The sequence below is a fragment of the Babylonia areolata genome, chromosome 23 (genome assembly GCF_041734735.1).
Source record: "Babylonia areolata isolate BAREFJ2019XMU chromosome 23, ASM4173473v1, whole genome shotgun sequence".
NCBI classification, from domain to species: Eukaryota; Metazoa; Mollusca; class Gastropoda; order Neogastropoda; family Buccinidae; genus Babylonia; species Babylonia areolata.
Window position 1 is genome coordinate 49,315,984 of NC_134898.1, and position 20,011 is coordinate 49,335,994.

At 41.1% G+C, this 20,011-nt stretch overlaps 1 protein-coding gene across 3 annotated transcripts; it reads right to left on the reverse strand.

The window, feature by feature from the left end:
- Positions 1-260: 260 nt before the first annotated feature.
- LOC143298019 (uncharacterized) lies at positions 261-19,943 on the reverse strand. Of its 3 annotated transcripts, none has more exons than XM_076610678.1 (9): positions 19,834-19,943; positions 18,824-18,981; positions 17,998-18,111; positions 16,179-16,326; positions 13,813-14,518; positions 10,250-10,424; positions 7,192-7,206; positions 3,487-3,638; positions 261-1,902 (listed from the first exon to the last, which is right to left on the reverse strand). In XM_076610678.1, the coding sequence occupies exons 2-9, from the start codon at positions 18,974-18,976 to the stop codon at positions 1,731-1,733; spliced, it is 1,635 nt and encodes a 544-aa protein (XP_076466793.1). In that variant the 5' UTR covers positions 18,977-18,981; positions 19,834-19,943; the 3' UTR covers positions 261-1,730. The 3 variants fall into 3 exon arrangements, with proteins under 3 accessions (XP_076466793.1, XP_076466794.1, XP_076466796.1); XM_076610679.1 differs by lacking the exon at positions 19,834-19,943 and adding an exon at positions 19,701-19,809; XM_076610681.1 differs by lacking the exon at positions 7,192-7,206.
- Between the last annotated feature and the right edge of the window lie 68 nt (positions 19,944-20,011).

Consider the following 20,011-nt stretch of genomic DNA (forward strand, 5'->3'; position numbering starts at 1 on the left):
TGTGTGCATGTGCATTAGTATGTTTTCGTGCATGCAAATGTGTATGTATGTACTTGTAAGTGTGTGTGTGTGTGTGTGTGTGCATGCATGTGCATTAGTATGTTTTCGTGCATGCAAATGTGTATGTATGTACTTGTAAGTGTGTGTGTGTGTGTGTGTGTGTGTGTGTGTGCATGTGCATTAGTATGTTTTCGTGCATGCAAATGTGTATGTATGTACTTGTATGTGTGTGTGTGTGTGTGTGTGTGAGCTCGTGCATGTGTGTGTGTGTGTGTGTGTGTGTATGTGCATTAGTATGTTTTCGTGCATGCAAATGTGTATGTATGTACTTGTAAGTGTGTGTGTGTGTGTCTGTGTGTGTGTGTGTCTGTGTGTGTGTGAGAGAGAGAGAGTGAGTGCATGCATGCGGATGTGTGCCTCTGTGAATGAGAGAGAGAGAGAGTTTGGAATTTTTTATTTTATTTTATTTTTTAACATATTTTCCCATAATGAATCTCACTCTGAATCCAAATGTTCTCTCTCTCTGTCACTCATTATCACAGATTATTAAAAAAACAACAACAACAAACTGAATAAAAATAAAGAAAATTATCCAAATAGACCTCAAATTATCACAAAGATGGACACAAGACAGTCGTATAAAGACAGAACTACTCTGGCACAAGCAAGTGTAGGCAGTAAAGCAATGGCTGAACAATAACGATTCCTTTCGTGATAATCATAAATGTACGGCACAACAACAAAAAAACAACCAAAAAAACCCCCCCAAAAAACCCAAGACCACCAAAAGAAAACCATATAGACACACAGACAATAACCCAAGACCACCAAAAGAAAACCATATAGAGAGACACACAGACAATAACCCACCATCACCACCCATGTTATTCAACATATATCACAGATTTATCCCACAACCCATCAATCAGAACACACACACACACACACACACACATACGTATAGAAGGCCGAAAATGACACTGCTCAATCAAAGAAAGAAAAACACAGAACCGAAATGGAAGAAGTGATGCTTTAAAAAAAAAGAAGAAAAAAAACGAATGACACAGGAAATGAATGATGAGCGCCCAATGGCAGCCATCACTCAGATCTAACCAGGTAGGCAGCCTGTTGTTCAAATGACCCCGAGTTTGTAAAGCGCTCAGAGCTTGGTCTCCAACAGAGGAGAGGCGCTATGTACAAAACAAAACAAAACAAGAGAGGCAAGGCCTTCAAGACTCATTTGTGATAAATCAAGTCCCCTAGCATTAATTACAGAGTAATTTCCCTTTTTTTACCCCTCTGCACCAAAACGTTTGCAAAATAAATAAAAATTCCATGCTTAGCAAAAGAAGTTCCTGTTTGAACAAAAAATGATAATAATGACTGCTCTTGTTGTTGTGTCAGAATAAGAGGTCAAAGTGTCAAGTTTAGAGAATACAAAAAATATAAATATAACAGTAAATGCAGTTTGCATATAATTAGGCTTCATTTTAATTTTTTTTTGGTGCCCATCCCAGAGGTGCAATATTGTTTTAAACAAGATGACTGGAAAGAACTGAATTTTTCCTATTTTTATGCCAAATTTGGTGTCAACTGACAAAGTATTTGCCGAGAAAATGTCAATGTTAAAGTTTACCACGGACACACAGACACACGGACACACACACACACAGACAACCGAACACTTGTTTACACAAGTGAGTCAAAAATAACCCTCCCCAAAAAGCAAATCAAAATCTGTTCCCATAGATGTCGGAGTATCTGAAGGCTGGGGAGTGTCGTAAGGCACGAACAATCATCTGCTGCTTGCGGTTCCTTCTGGCCATGGCCATCACAGTCCTCTGACGCTCCTTTTCTGCCGCGCGCTGCTGTCGAAATTCTGTGTACTTCTTCTTCAGCCATCTGAAAGCATGAAAGGAATGATGCCCTGAAAAGAAAGAGAAAAAAAAAAAGAAGAAAGAAAGAAAGAAAAAGGAGTGGCTCTGCACTATGGCAATGCAGTCTTTTCCAAAGGAAGCAGCCGGAACTTTGGGGAAATCTGTTCTGACCAACAAAAAAAAAAAAAAAAAGAAAAAAAAAAAAAAAGGAACACATGACAAAAGAATTCTGATCTGCACAATGAGGTTTGTAGTATTCAGACTAGACTGCGTTTCACTTTTTTTTTTTCTGCTAAAGGTTTGGATACTGGAGTCATTTGTTTCTCCACCACCCTCCCTTTTTTTATTTCTGTTTTTTTGTTATCTGACTAGGGTGGAATGGGAGAAAGTGTTTGGGTATTTTTTTGTTCTAAAATCACAAGCATTATAGTCATGAACAAACACATAGAAACATACACACACACACACATTACAAGAGCAAATACATTAGAGATATGAAAAGGCACCCATATCCTTCACAAACACACAAAGTAATACACACATAAACAAATGAGTTGTCACTTAAAGATACTGAAATACACACACACACACACACACACACACATATACACATACAGACCCTCCCCCTCCTCCCACCTCCTCACACACACACACATGCATGCACACACACACATAAACATATCTCTGAAAAAGACACACACACACACACACACACACACATGGGCCAATGATAAAAATACTTATGCGTTGAAGAACTGAATTGACTGGGGTATAAAACTGTTTTGGGTTCTGAAGGTTTTCAGTTTGGGAAATTAATAGCACTTCCCTGAAGGTAAAAGTTCGTAGTATTTTGAAAGAATATGACTATCATCACTTATGATCTTTCTTGATTTTTCTTTCACACGCCGTTTGTACAATTCATTCAGAGGTTCTTGTTTGACACCAGCTATTTTGGTGGACACATTCACAATTTTGCTCAATATATTCTTGTTCTTCACATTTAAACTTCTGTACCAGCAGATGAAAGAGAAAGTTAAAAATGAACAAATGCAAACATGTTAAAACAAAATACACTGAAACACAACTGAACTGGAATCTAAAAGAACCCTCCCTGGCCAGGCATCTGCCTAGCAGATGTAGTGCATGTCAAGTATTATGGATTTTGTCTGAGTGCAGTGATGCCTCCTTAAGAAATTGAAACAAACTGATGGGCGCTATAGCCAAATGGTTACAGCGTTGGACTGTCAATATGAGGATCCCGGGTTTGAATCTCGGTAACAGTGCCTGGTGGGTAAAGGGTGAAGATTTTTCTGATCTCCCAGGTACAGACCTGCTTGTGCCTGAACCCCCTCCATGTATATAAGCAAGCAGAAGATCAAATATGCACGTTAAAGATCCTGTAAATCGTGTCAGCGTTCAGAGAGTTATAAAAACAAGAACATACCCAGCATGCACATCCCCGAAAATGGAGTATGGCTGCCTACATGGCGGGGTAAAAATGGTGATACATGTAAAAGGCCACTCGTGTACATACAAGTGAACGTAGGATTGGAAGCCCACAAACGAAGAAGAAGAAGAAGAAGAAACAAACTGAGACAGTGAAACAGACTCTTTGTATGCGGTGTTGCACTCCTCCCGGCTGCGCACGTAGTAGGTCTCCTTGACGCCCTGGTCCTCCCGCCTCTTCAGCAGCTTCTCCCGCCTCTGCTGGGCCTGCTTCTGCCTCAGCCAGCCCTGGAACGCCTCCTCGCTCTCCTTGGACTGAAAGAAAGGCAGGGGTGAGGAGAGAGAAGGGGAGGTGTGTGGGGGGGTGCGGGGGTGGGGGTGGGGCTGTGATCCAGATTTGTCCATTCCCCTTTTCCCCCTGTGCTTGATTCGCCTGTTCCCAGTTGAACAGTTGCTCTATGCGTGCGTGCGCAAGCGATTGTGTGTGTGTGTGAGAGAGAGAGAGAGAGAGAGAGAGATAGAGATAGACAGAGTGTGTGTGTGTGTGTGTGTGTGTGTGTGTGTGAGAGAGAGAGAGAGAGAGAGAGAGAGAGAGAGAGATAGAGATAGACAGAGTGTGTGTGTGTGTGTGTGTGAGCAAGTGCACATGTGCTTCTGCATGCATGTATCATTGTATTTCTATTTCCCTTTTCCCTATTCCCGATTCGCCCATCATTTAATTGGTGATCTCCGATTGTTCTCAGTTCATCTCCGTGAACAGTTGCTCCATGTACGTCGTGTGTGTGTGCGCGTGCGTGCATGCCTGTGAGTGTCTCTGTGTATGCGTGTGTGTGTGTGAAGCAATAGGCTGTGATTTGTTCATCATGTGTGTGTGTGTGTGTGTGTGTGTGTGTGTGTGCGTGCACGAGCATGTGTCAATGACCTGGTCTCTGTTTCTGGTAATTTTGATACAGCAAAACACTGTCTCCTTGGTTTTGATTTTATTCTTTAAAAAAGGAAGTGGAAGAAGGAAAATCATGTTTTTACATTCCTTCCACATCCCCTTTTACAGACAGAAGAAAAAAAATGAAAAGAAAAACATATATATTAACATAATAACATGAAAAGACAAATGCAATCACTGAAACAGACAGAGGGCACCCACAAATATAATACATTTGCATAAACTGCTACACATGATAATGAAACGTATGATGCTTGCATACATACACAATATACAGTCAAATAAATGCACGAGCATAAATACATCCATCCATCCATCCATACGTACATATGTGTGTGCTCCTGTGTACATGTGAGCATGCACATGTGTGTGTTTGTGTGTGCCTGTGCATGTTTGTGAGTGTGCATGAGTCTAAAGGATATTACACATGACAGTGCTTGCCAAATTTCACACAACAGCACTATAACAAAGTTTAAAACCTCCAGAAATGCTTTCCTTGTAACAGAAACCAAAAAGGAAAAAAAAAATCAAGTCAACAGGTTAAAATTACAAGCTACTGCCTGTTTAAATAGTTTCATGTGGGAAAAAAAAAAAAAAAAAACTTCTGAAAGCTTGAGAAAACACCATGTGTTGATTACTCCCCTTCTCCCCCAAAGAATTCTTTTTTTTTTTTCATAAATTTATATGGAATGATTAATTCTCTGTAGTGTGAAGCTTTCTCTTTAAAAAAAAAAATCTTCTTTTTATCTCTCAGGAAATGTTTAAGATCTTCAATTCTTTTTATTAACGACAGGTACAATCCTACAAAAACAGAGAACATGGGCACTGAACACAGGAAGTTCTTTTAAAAAATCTATGATGATGTACTTCTGAAACAAAACCAAATGGACTCCTTCACTCATTAGTTTTATCATCAACATCACACATACACACACACATAGAGAGGGCGAAACACAGACACACACACACACACATACACAAACACACACACACACACACACATAGAAAAACACATACATAATGTACACAGCAGCCGCTACATGCCAACACAATCAAAATGTTAAACAGCTTCAGTAATGTAAGGCACACGTACAACATTGCCGACAGCAGTCTAACACTGGTACAATAGGGCTTATTTTACCACTAAAAACTTGATCTATCTACAATTGTGTGAGTGTGAAATCAAAATAACAACATTCAATGCATGTTTGCCTAAGGCAGTGCAGACAGAAATTTCCTTTTTTTTTCCCCCAACTGAATGTTTCTCATAATCTGACAAACGTTATCAAAATTAACAAACTCTTGTAGATATTTTCAATAAAGTCAATGCCGAACTGAATCACGATCAAGGGAAAGCAACTCAAATGCAAATAACTGCAAGAATTACATTAAAAAAAAACAAAACCGTCCATTATTTCAACCAAAGACCCTATATATACACTTACATACAATTGTAACTGAATATAGGGTCTCTGTTTCAACACAATAACATATGAAAAATTAATTCACAGGCATCGATGAATGTTCCTTTACTGTACACAAAAGAAACAAGAAGAAGAAGAAGAAAAGATCTGGCAGGCCAACGCAGAATGAAAAGAACTCAAGCCTGGTTGATAAGTTACAGTTACATCACACAAGGGAAGCCCCTCTATCATGATGACACTAGCAATGAACTTAAGTGCCCTCAACAGAAAGGCAAGCTCAAAACACTCAGAAGATGGGATGACGGGCGCAACAGCCGAATGGTTAAAGCGTTGGACTTTCAATCTGAGGGTCCTGGGTTCAAATCACGGTGACGGCGCCTGGTGGGTAAAGGGTGGAGATTTTTCCGATCTCCCAGGTCAACATATGTGCAGACCTGCTAGTGCCTGAACCCCCTTCATGTGTAAACGCATGCAGAAGATCAAATACGCACGTTAAAGATCCTGTAATCCATGTCAGCGTTCGGTGGGTTATGGAAACAAGAACATACCCAGCATGCACATCCCCGAAAACGGAGTATGGCTGCCTACATGGCAGGATAAAAACGGTCATACACGTAAAAGCCCACTCACATATATACGAGTGAACGTGGGAGTTGCAGCCCACGAACACAGAAGAAGAAGAAGAAGAGGATGTTTGAAATGCTGCCTTCCTGGTCACACTGATTTTTTTTTTTTTTGGTTTAATCTTTTTTTCTTTCTTTTTTTTATTGCAGCCAAAATACACGCAGAGAGAAATGCAGGCAACAGAATAATGAAGAAATACAACAGCAACAAATTAGCACCAACATGAAATCCCCAATTTATCCACCCAGGATGCTTACTATTAAACAAACAAACACACCCATAATAATCATCATCATCACTATTGTTATTCCTGTCAATCAGAACTTGGCTTTTTAACTGAAGACATTTAGATGGTAAAACTAAAATACACTTGCAAACAGGAAAAAAAGGATAGGAAAAAACCCAGTAGAAGACAAAGAAAGAAGAGGTACTGGAAGAAGAACAAAGTTCAACACTGAAACTATCTTTTTCCTGCCTGAAATGGTTGCTGGACTTTGACATTGTTGCTCATTGCCCAACTGAGCACTCAGGGTCATATCAGAACTGCTCAGCAGAAAAAAAAAGAAAAAGAAAGAAAGTCTTGCGTCAGTGCTTTTCTAACAAATTTCAAATACTGGGACTTAAACATTCAGAAAAAAAAATAGATTGGCATAACCAGATACAGTTATCTTTTTACCAAAACAACAACAACAACAACAACAACAACAAAAAAAAAAAAAAAAAAGAAAAGAAAAGAAAAAAACCCAAAACCATTATAAAAAGACCCAGGTACAGAAACAGACAATTTACTAACAAACCCAGTGCCTCATGTGGCATCGTAAGTTTCTGTTTCAAAAGAGACTGAAGGAGGGAAAAAAGATAAAAACACAATAATCACCTCAGAATCATCTGCCTGCAAACACAGAGAGAGACAGAGACAGGTGTGGTTAGTTACACATATGTTTTGTTAGAAAATGTTGGCTGCACAGTGTTGCAAAAAGTAATGTATAGTGCGGGTGCTGTTTGTGCCAAGGAGGGTTGTGGGGGTAGGCTGGTCAGTTCTGGGGGTTGATGTGTGTGTGTGTGTGCATGTGTGTGTGTGTGTGTGACGCATGTTGAAGCATGCATGTGTTCTTACTTCAATGCAAGTACGTCTGTGCTCTAGTGCATATAAGCCAGTAAATCTCTGTGCATTCCTGACATACATGTATGAACGTGTTAAAACTGCAGTGCATCAATCAGTGCTTGTGTGTTTGAGGGGTGGAATCAACTTGTGTTGCTGGAGTTACTCTGTGTGATCAACGAACAGTTAACAGTCGGTGAACCAGAAGTGCAATCAGTTAAGTTTTTTTTTTTTTCATGATTGTTCATACCATCCCACATACCACAAAGCAGAAGTGACAGGTCTACTGTACACACGAAAATCATAATCACCTCAAAGTCTTTGGACTGAAATGCAGACAAGAAAGAAATCACAATGAAAGCATCTTTGTGTTTGGAAGAAGGAAGTTAAATTCGGCACCGGCTGCACAACACCACTGTTGTCTCCTCTTCCCACTTCTCATATGGGTGAACACACCCCCCACACAGACAACACACACAAAGATACACACAAACACACACAAACATTGTAAACACACACACACAAACATCACAAACACACACACATATCACAAACATACACATGACAAACACACAACTGCATGCACACAAACACACACATGCATGCACACACACACACACACAAATAATGATGAGAAAATCAAGATGATATCCCATCCACACACTAATCACTAAATGTACTGCAATACAGGTTCGGGTAACTACATACTGAAACGCTGCTTTCTGTTAACGAGTGGAGTGATGGCCTAGAGGTAACACGTCTGCCTACGAAGTGAGAGAACCTGAGCGCACAGGATCGAACCCCACACCCGCCAGTATTTTCTCCTCCCACTAGACCTCGAGTGGTGGTCTGGATACTAGTCACCTGGATGAGAAGGTAAACTGAGGTTCTGTGTGTAGCATGCGCTCAGCACACACACACACACACACGCACAAAACCAACCCAATCCCAATGGCAACAAAAGGGTTGTCTCGGGTAAAATTCTATAGAAAAATCCACTTTGATAGTAAAACAAATACGCTTGCTGGCAGGAAAAAAGAAAAGAAAAAGGGGTGCAGCACGGCAGTGACGCACTCTCCATGGAAAGAGCAGTCCAAATTCTCACACACAGAAATCTGCTGTGACAAAAGGAGTAATACAATACAATACAATACAATACAATGCATGTTCCATCCTTAACCCCTTGAGTGCTGAAGCTTGGTAAAATGACAATCATGTGGTATGGGCAGGAAAGGCAACCACTACATTTTGTTGAGCAAAAGTAAAGCAATCCCAAGAGGAAGAAACCCCGACATTCACAGTGGTGACTGACCTCCTGACTTGTAAACTCTCAGCAGACAAGGTCTTTTAAAAAAAAAATTTCTTTGAATCATTTGCTATGCAATATACAACAAAACTTACAGCCTACTAAAAATGGCAACCAAACAAGAACAAAACCCTAAAATCTACATAGAGAACGACACACAGAGGTAACAGAAGGGAGTGAATCTTGCTATGACCACTCTTCCTAGCTATCCCTTGTTCGCTTTCGCTTTACCTTTCGACTGAACAAGGGACGGCGCCTTCTGGGAGAGATGCTCAATGGAAAGGATGTGCCCTACCACTTCTAACTCCGCATACACTGTTACATACATGCACAAGGTCAACAAAACCAATGGCATATAAACAAATGTAAACATTAAAAGGGAAGATAGGGTTGGCCCATTGTTATGATACAGATGACAGATCTTTTATTCATTTATTTTTTATGTATTAGGTTAAGATAGAGGAGGAAGAGAGAGAGAGGATGGAGGACAGAAAAGCTTCAATATCAAACAAACAACTCACACTAGGGCAACAATAAACCCAGACAGATGTAATCACTTGCCATACATGTTCAGAATGCATACATCAGAACACTAGAACATCAAAAAACCCTGGCAAAAGTACACAGACATCGAATATTCTTAAAATGCATGCCTCAAGACACACTGGGGCAATCGCTGCGCCAGGCAATAAGGGAAAGAATGAAAGTGATTAGTTAAGGTGTGTGGGGAAAAAGAAAGAAAAAGAAAAGTATGCGGGTCTGGGTTTGATTCCTGCTCTCATCTCTCATCCTTGTTCTCAAGCTTGACTGGAGAATCAAACTGAGTGTTTAGTTATTTAGATGAGACAATAAACCAAGGTCCCATGTACAGCACGCACTTGGCACACAGAAAAAGAACCCATGGCAATGTAAGTGTTGGCCTCTGGCAAAATTGTGTGGAAGAAATCCACTCTGATCGGTCCACAAATACATATATATGCATGCGCTCAAGGCCTCACTCAGCACATTGGGTTAAAATGCTGCTGTCAGGCATCTACCTACCACATATGGTGTGGCGTGCACAGATTGGTCCCAGTGCAATGACGCCTCCTTGAGGAACTGAGATGGGTGAAACAGCCGAGTGGTCAAAGCGTTGGACTTTCAATCCAACAGTCTCGGGGTCTGAATCTTGGTAACGACGCCTGGTGGGTAAAGGGTGCAGCTTTTTCCGATTTCCCAGGTCAACATATGTGCAGACCTGCTTGTCCCTGAACCCCCTTTATGGGTGTATGCAAGCAGAAGATTAAATATGCATGTTAAAGATCCTGTAATCCACGTCACCGTTCGGTGGGTATGGAAACAAGAACATGCCCAGCATGCCCACCCCCAAAAACAGAGTATGGCTGCCGACATGGCAGGGTAAAAACGGTTATACACGTAAAAGCCCTCATGTACGTATGAGTGAACATAGGAGTTGCAGCCCACGAACGAAGAAGAAGAAGATGAAGAAGAGGAACTGAAAGTGAAAAAAACCCCGCTGCAGTTTACCTTATCCTCTCTGCCGGTTCTCCTCCTCTGGTCCTCGTCTGCCTGCCGTCTTTTTCTGTCATCATCCGACTTGTGCCGAAGCCACGCCTGGAACGCATCCTCTGACTCCTGTCGGCGATACTCCTCTTCCTCTTGTCGACGTCGCTCTTCCTCCTTCTTCTGCTGTTCCCTTAACCTTCCATGTAATCACAATAACAACAGTGATGATTATGATGATGAAAAAAAGAATGAGGATAATGATGATATCAATAATAATAAATGGCTATATAGTTAAAAGTCCTATAGCTATTACAACCATCAGGGAAGTGAATTCCTATCCACATTGTCTAGGACATAATAATAATGGTATTTATATAGCGCTGAATCTTGTGCAGAGACAAATCAAAGCGCTTTCGCACCAGTCATTCACACGCATGCATAACTCTAAAACTGGAGAAACTGAATACAAGGAAGAGGCAGGGAATTTTGGGAAGAGGTGGGTTTTAAGGCCAGACTTGAAAGAGCTGAGTGTGGAGACTTGATGAAGCGAAAGAGGAAGTTCGTTCCAATTGCAAGGTCCAGAGACAGAGAAAGAACGGCGGCCAACAGTCGAGTGTTTGAATCTGGGTATGTGTAAACAGAGTGGATCCAAAACCGATTGCAGTGAGTGAGATGGAGTGTAGAGGTGAAGGCAGCTGCATAGATAGGAAGGGGCAGATTTTTGTATACATCTATAACATAGAGTGCTGATCTTGTATTTTCTTCCGTGTGAGACAGGGAGCCAGTGGAGATGTTGTAAAAGAGGAGTGATGTGCTCAGATCTTTCCCTTTCTGAGGACGAGTCGGGCAGCAGAGTTTCGTATGCGCTGAAGGGACTGAATGGCATGGAAAGGCAGGGCCGAATCCACTTCTGCCATTTTAACTTTCCCTAACCAGCTATGACCCATTCACACTTGGGTGGAGTGAGGAAAGATCAAAACAATGTGTCTTTCCCAGGAACAAAACACCATACTGAAAGGGAGTGAGGAAAGATCAAAATAATGTGTCTTTCCCAGGAACTTCTTCTTCTTCTTCTGCGTTCGTGGGCTGCAGTTCCCACGTTCACTCGTATGCACACGAGTGGGCTTTTACGTGCATGACCGTTTTTACCCCGCCATGTAGGCAGCCATACTCCCCTTTCGGGGGTGTGCATGCTGGGTATGTTCTTGTTTCCATAACCCACCAAACGCTGACATGGATTACAGGATCTTTAACGTGCGCATTTGATCTGCATGCATTTACACACGAAGGGGGTCCAGGCACTAGCAGGTCTGCACATATGTTGACCTGGGAGATCGGAAAAATCTCCACCCTTTACCCACCAGGCGCCGTCACCGTGATTCGAACCCGGGACCCTCAGATTGAAAGTCCAACGCTTTAACCACTCGGCTATTGCACCCGTCTTTCCCAGGAACAAAACACCATGCTGATAGGGAGTGAGGAAAGATCAAAACAATGTGTCTTTCCCAGGAACAAAACACCATGCTGATAGGGAGTGAGGAAAGATCAAAACAATGTGTCTTTCCCAGGAACAAAACACCATAGTGAAAGGGAGTGAGGAAAGATCAAAATAATATGTCTTTCCCAAGGGAGTGAGGAAAGATCAAAATAATATGTCTTTCCCAGGAACAACACACCATGCTGAAAGGGAGTGAGGAAAGATCAAAACAATATGTCTTTCCCAAGGGAGTGAGGAAAGATCAAAACAATATGTCTTTCCCAAGGGAGTGAGGAAAGATCAAAACAATGTGTCTTTCCCAGGAACAACACACCATACTGAAAGGGAGTGAGGAAAGATCAAAACAATGTGTCTTTCCCAGGAACAAAACACCATGCTGAAAGGGAGTGAGGAAAGATCAAAACAATATGTCTTTCCCAGGAACAACACACCATGCTGAGAGGAGGCCTCCACCCCTGATCACTGGTGAACACGTGTTCTCAAGTCCTGCGCCTAACCGACTCTGTGACAGCGCCTTTGTCAGTTTGTGTATTCAATATGCAAAGCAACCAACTGTTGGTGGCAGGCAATCACTGGAAAACCTAACTGTGTGTGTGTGTGTGTGAGTGTGTGTGAGTGTGTGTGTGGGTGTGTGTGTGTGTGCGCGTGCGCGTGCGTGCATGCAAACATGCATGTGTGCGTGTGCGCATGAATATAGGCGTATGACATGACTATCCTATGCATGTACATTTGACCTGGATCAATAAAGATGTATATCATGCTCATGTACGCATGTGTATGCAGGCATGTGTGTATGTATGCATACATATAATATTTTATTTTTTTTACCCACAGTGAGAACTTACACGCATGCACAGCTGCCACAAGTATTGATCTGGCTCAGTTTCTTTTCATATTTGAACTGGTCTTATCTGCTGGAAGAGAAACTGGATCATGCGAATTGTGTGTGTGTGTGTGTGTGTGTGTGTGTGTGTGTGTGTGTATCAAAAATGAGAGGATCTATCTCTGTCTCTCTCCACACACACACACATATATATATATATCCATACAAGTAAAGATCCTGCCTGTTTGATAGTTGGCACCATCACCCCACAGAAATCCAACTTAGGAAGAATATTCAAAATGAATAAAATAAAGTTGAAAACCAACACCTTTTATTTGGGTTTTTTTTCTATGACAAAACATGTGTTGGTTTTCAACTTTGTTTTATTCATTTTAAATAAACACACACACACACACACACGTGTGTGTGTGTGTGTGTGTGTGTGTGTGTGTGTGTGTGTGTGTGTGTGTGTGTGTGTGTGTGTGTGTGTGTGAAAGGCACATGCATGATGTGTACACAGCACACCCACTAAAGCATCCACTCATGAAAAGAAAAACACTAATATTTATATGTACTCATGCACACACACACACACTCCCACACTTGTATTGTACAAGCACACCAAAACCACCAAATGCTCTAACACATACACTAAAAGTAAAAACAAGCAGATAAATAGCAAACATACACTCTCACAGAAATATATGCTCATTGATACACTCATATAGATATTTAAATACACTCTCACAAACACACATTCACTGTGACACATACACACACAAACACACACACAGTGACACAAACTCTGTCACACACACACACACACACATACACACACACTGTCACACACATACACCACACAGTAACACACACACACACACACACACACACACACACACAGAATAACACACACAAAATCTCACATATACACACTCATAGTGACAAATAAACACACACATACACACACGCGCACACACACACATACACACAAACACACATACAAACACACACACACACACACATACACTCTCACACACACAGACACAGACACACACACACTGACACAAACACACAAACACGTACACACATAAAACACACACAAACACATACACACATACACACACACACACTAACACACACACACAAACACATACACACAAACACAGAAACACACACAGACACACAGACGAACACACACACACACACACATACGCACACACTGACACAAACACACACACACTCTCCTTCAGCCAACAAACCAACCTAGCCCGTTCCTGCGCCCGCTCTTTCTCCGTGGAAGACATGGCGTATGGGGAGTTATAGCTAAAGTCCTGCAGTGCTGACCCGTAGTTGGTGTTGTTGGAACGACTGTTGCTGGAAGACGCTGTGCGGGGCCGGGGGGACTGAGCCACATGGGGGGCGTTATTGCGGCGCGAAGAAGAAACCGCTGCTGAGCTAGGACGAGGTCTGGAGGGCGGCTGAGGACACAAGTTCTCTTTGGAACGAGACGCGCTGGAACCACCACCACCACCACCACCACCACCGCTTTTCATCCCCTGCTCTCTCCTCGCCTGGGAATTCCTGTCCTCACTCTTGTCGGCGCCGTCGTCCGGGGGAATGTCAAACATGGCACGTTCTGTGGCGGAGAGCTCCTGACTGGTCACAAAGTCAAACTTGCCGTCACGTTCCACCACGTATTGCTTTTCGTTGTTGTTATTTTCTCGGTCCGATGCTTTGCTGTTGTTGTTACTGCTGTTGTTGGTGGCACCTTGATCGGCGTCTGCCAGAGTCTTTTCCGGGGAGTCTTTGTCTTCATCATCGTCGCTGATCTCTGGCGGCGGAGCCACCAGGTCGACCAGCTCCTTCTTGAAGCCCACTCGGTGCTCCCGGTCATCAGGGTCGGGCTCTCTGGCCAGCTCGGCATTCAGCTCTTTGAGGCGCTCCTTCACGTTGTACTCAGGCGGGTCACCTGTGTGCGTGTATCATGAACATGTTGTGGTTTAAAAACAACAGAAAATACAAAACAAAACAAAGACAAAAAAACAGAAATTATTAACCCCTAGGATTATCCTTTCCTCTCTGTGCGTACAAATGATGCCTGTCTTTCTCTCTGTCTGAATGATGTATGTATATCTGTCTGTTTTTCTCTGTCTCTCTTCCTTTGTCTCAATCAGTCAATGATGTCTCTCTTCCTCTGTCTAAACAATTCATGTTTCTCTGCAAATCACATCTGTCTGTCTCTACTTATATCATGCCTGTCTCTCTGTGCTCAAATCCTGCCTGTCTCTCTCTCTGTCCAAATCATGTCTGTCTGCCTCTGTTCAAAGCATGTCTCTGTCTCTGCCTAACCATGCCTGACTCTCTCTGTCTAAATGATGTTTCTCTGTCTAAATCATGTCTGTTTGTCTGCCTAAATCATGCCTCTCTCTCTGTTTAATCATGTCTACCTGCCTGTCTAAATTATGTCTCTCTCTCTCTCTGCCTAATCATGTTCGTCCATCTCTCTCTGTGTCTACATGATGGATGTTTCCTTCTGTCTAAATCATGTCTGTTTATCTGCCTAAATCATGCCTCTCTATGTTTAATCATGTCTGCCTGCCCGTCTAAACTATGTCTCTCTCTCTCTCTCTCTCTGCCTAATCAAGTCCGTCCATCTCTCTCTGTGTTTACATGATAGATGTTTCCCTCTGTCTAAATCATGTCTGTTTATCTGCCTAAATCATGCCTCTCTCTATGTTTAATCATGTCTGCCTGCCTGTCTAAATTATGTCTCTCTCTCTCTCTCTCTCTCTGCCTAATCATGTCCATCCATCTCTCTCTGTGTTTACATGATAGATGTTTCCCTCTGTCTAAATCATGTCTGTTTGTCTGCCTAAATCATGCCTCTCTCTATGTTTAATCATGTCTGCCTGCCTGTCTAAATTATGTCTCTCTCTCTCTCTCTCTCTGCCTAATCATGTCCGTCCATCTCTCTGTGTGTCTACATGATGGATGCTTCCTTCTGTCCAAATCATGTCTGTCTGCCTTTGTCTAAATTATGTATCTGTCTCTCTCTCTCTCTACCTAATCCTGTCTGTCTCTCTCTGTCTAAATGATGTTTTTCTCTATCTGAATCATGTCTGACTGTCTTTGCCTGAATTATGTATCCATCTCTCTCTCTACCTAATCCTATCTGTCTCTCTCTGTCTAAATGATGTTTGTCTCTGTCTAAACCATGTCTGTCTGTCTTTGTCTAAATTATGCCTCTCTCTCTCTACCTGATCTTGTATGTCTCTCTCTGTCTAAATGATGTTTCTCTCTGCCTAAATCATGTCTGTCTTTGTCTAAATCATGCCTCTCTCTCTGTCTCTCTCTCTCTCTCAACTTAAACATGCCTGTCTCTCTGTGTGTCTAAATCAGATCTCCCTCTCTCTGTCTAAATGATTTATAATTTCCTCTGTCTAAATGATCTCTGCATCTCAGTCTACACTGTGCCCATTTTCGCCTCCTCCTCTCCCTTTCTCTGCCTGCCTGACCGAATGTGAAGTACTGTACAGTGACAAAAAAACTCAAACACCTTCCATGAAGAGAACACGACCAGTGGGTGGGTGGTGAAGAGGCACCCCCCCTCCTTCCCTCCCCCCACATACCTGTGTAGTCGCCACTGTCGTGTTTCTGCGCCATCAACTCCATCATGGCTCGCTGCTGGTCCTCCGTGAACATCACCTCTCCGTCCTGCTCCGGCTCTGAGTCGTCCGACTGCACGTCTTCATACGCTGGTGGAGCACCCTGGGTTTTCTGGGAAACACCACAGAGGTGACAGGTGATGATACATGATGGTGATGTTGACCATGATGATAAAAGCTGGGGTTTCTGGGAAACGCCACAGAGGTGACAGATGATGATGAATGATGGTTAAGTTGACCATGATGATAAAACATTGACAGGACCAAAACCATATGATGATGATAGCACCTTTCAGTTTCTGTTAGATGTCAGATGAAAGAACATTGACAGAACCAAAACCATATGATGATAACAGCACCTTTCAGTTTCTGTGAGATATCACCGCAGTAATAGATGACAATGATAATGCTAAGTCTGTTTATACAGCATTTAATCAAATGATTTTAATGATAATGATCATGATGATTATGTTGACAATGATGATGATAAAAAACAAAACAAAAAAATAGTACCAACAACAGTGGTGACAACAGCACCCTTGGGTCTAAGAGAGATACTGCTGAAAATAATAGATGACGATGATCATGATGATAATGATACTGATAATGTGGACAATGATGACAGTACAAAAATGACAACAATACAATAACAACAATGATCATGATGATGACCATAATGGTAACGATAACGACAATAAATAGCCTTTACATGGTGCAGCCAACTCCCCATACAGTGGACCCCAAGAGCCTCCCATGAAACAATACACAAACAGTTATCAATAAGAGCAGACAATGAGTGAATGACATACAACAGCACACAATAACATGTGAGACACACACACAAAAAAAGGAAAAAAAAAGGAAAAGGAAAAAAAAGATATACCAAGACAATAGTACAAATTTCAAATATGAATCATCACATAAAAAGTATATAATATGTCACACACACACACACACACAACCACATAAACACACACAGAACACACACATACACACACAACCACATAAACACACACAGAACACACACATACACACACAACCACATAAACACACACACACACACACACACATTTATGCATACACACACATACAGAACACAGACCCACAAACACACAAACCACTTGGAAACATCATTAGGAGACAATGATAATGGCAATCATGGTAATGGTGATGATGATGATAATGACTGTGGTGATAGTGATTGTGTGATAATGATGATGATGTTGATGATGAAATACTGTAAGTTTTGAATTCTTTCTATGGGAACAAAAACACACATATAAAATTAAAAGAATAGTTTCTGAGGATGTACACATGATTGTCTATTTGGGTGTGGACAAATAATTGTGTCTATAAGTTTGGTTTAAATCTGTAAGTGATGTCTGTGACTTCAGTGTATGTCAGTAGTCTGTCTGAGATAGCATGTTCAATAATTATGAGATTATGTTTTCAACAGAGTTCAACAGTACCACTTTGAATTTGACAACTTTTCAAACTTCACAATTCACTGTTACAATCTCCAAGACTTCTGCACATTTCATTCTATCCGTACAAGTTAAACAATTTTTTTTCTCTCAGAAAATAGCCAATCTAAAGAATACTAAGAACTTACAAAAAAGCAACCACCCCGAAATAATAGTTATGTACACTGAATAAGACACTAAAATTTCCCTAACCCTCACACACAAAACCTATAAACAATAATGAACTGCATACCACCTGTGTTTACAGAGCCAAACTGCACAGAATCACCACCCCAAATTAACAGGCGCATTTCCATTACCTTGTCCTTTTCCATAGGCATTTGACCTGAAGACTCTCTCTGTCCTTTCTCCACATGAGCTTCTGTGTCTGACTGAGCTTCTCCATTGTGGAATACATCTTTTTTAGTGGAACTCTGCAAATAATGAAAATAAATAAACAGATGCAAAAAACAAAAACACACACACACAAAAAAAATGGAGAAAAATCTGAGGTGTGTGTGTGTGTGTGTGTGTGTGTGTGTGTGTGTGTGTGTGTGTGTGTGTGTGTGTGTGCATATAAGTACGGCTCTGTATCAATTATGTATTGATGGGAAAAATGCCTGAGACAAGGGAAGAGAAATATCAAGCAAGTCATACTGGAGTGTTGTCACTGTGAGAAACAAAGTAACATAATTCAAACTACTTTTGGCAATATTTGTAAAGAGTGACACTACCTATTTTCCTTCTTTAGTAAGTAACGCTTACAAACACCCTGCAGTCAACTTAAACTGAAAAAGCACTCTGTGGTCATTGATACAAACGGGAAATCATAATCAAGATATTGATTAATCTTAAAACAAAATATAACTTTAGAATAGATTTAAACTTAAAAGAATAATGCAACTTAAAAGCAAACATATTCTCACCTAAAGGCTAAACCCTGTCTTTCCAATACAAGTATTCAATTATGCATATAAAGGTTCATGCATGCTCACATACACTTGGTTCATATACACAAATAATCTACAGACTGTAAAAAAGAAACCAAAAAATATACATGTGAAGAAAAGAATAAATACAGACTTTATATATGCCTTTCTGAACACAAATGTGTGTGAGTATATAAAACTGAAAACGCCAAATTACCTTTGATTTTGAAGAGTTGCTTCTTGTCTCTTTTATAAAAGAGTCTAACTCTTCAAAGTCATCCTCGTACAGGTGGGATTCCTTTGTTCCAGATGAATCCATAATGTGATTTTTGCCAGCAGACTTCACATTTTGCTGCTTAGACTCCATCATCAGATCTTTAAAAAAAATTTAAAAAAAGAAAAGAAAAGAAAAAGAGTTACTGCAAAGTTAACAACAATCTGAAGAAGAAAAAATACATAAAGTTGACAATGGAAAGAGGGGAAAAAGGGTGGGGGAAAAAAACCTGGTAAAGAAAAGGGCGCCAGGAAAGTACAATATGATTTCAAGGTCAAATGGGAAACAAAAAGAACCTAGTTATAGGTGTGAAGGTGTTACAAGATGTTGAACAATGTTGAACATAATTATAAATTTACACACAAACATACATCTATAAATAACAATCATGATGATGATGGTCGGAGACCAAGCCCTAAGCGTTTTACAAGCACAGGGTCATTTGCACAACAGGCTGCCTACGTGGGTAGAGCCGACTGACAGCTGCCATTGCATGGGCGCTCATCATTCGTTTCCTATGTCATTCAATTATTCGAGCGAAAAATTGAGAGAAAAAAAAGTGTGGCGGGGTGGTGGGGGGGGGGGGAGAAAAAAAAAAGAGAAAAAAAAGAGAAAACTAATCCTGTAAACGGTGAAGTTGTAAACCCACTACTCAGTTCAATTTTTAATTAATCATTATTCGTTGCACTATGCGGTGAACACTGACATTTACACGGTGTTGCGCTGAGCTCGACTAGAGTGCGAACATACAGATATGATAATTCTAAAAAAAAAAAACCCAAATAGTTTAGCATACAATCAAACGAACATGAAAAAATACCGATTCGTAAGATCTGGGGTGAATCTGAGCGGGCAAGTTGATCCAGGACTGGCAAGAATCGATTGACCACGAACTTTTGCAACAAAAAAAACCTTCAAGAAATACTGCCAGAAACACACGCTCGAAATCCCACCTTCAAGAACCAGAATCCAAATTTTATACTGATCATAAAACCGTTGTGAGATGATCCAAAATAGTCTGTGGATCCTCCTTCCTGTCACATACCAAGCGCCATCTTTTGTTAGCTGTGGCAACCGAGGATAAAGGTCAGCTACCAAATACAATTTTCGAATTTGACTTTGAAACAAGAA

Excerpts from the sequence above, each read along its gene's own strand:
- LOC143298019 (XM_076610678.1), bottom strand. The coding sequence starts at position 18,976 with ATGATGGAGTCTAAGCAGCAAAATGTGAAGTCTGCTGGCAAAAATCAC. Across the intron at positions 14,519-16,178 it reads CGACAGTGGCGACTACACAG|GTGACCCGCCTGAGTACAAC; the intron begins GTATGTGGGGGG and ends ACACGCACACAG. Across the intron at positions 10,425-13,812 it reads CGGGCGCAGGAACGGGCTAG|GTTAAGGGAACAGCAGAAGA; the intron begins GTTGGTTTGTTG and ends ATTACATGGAAG.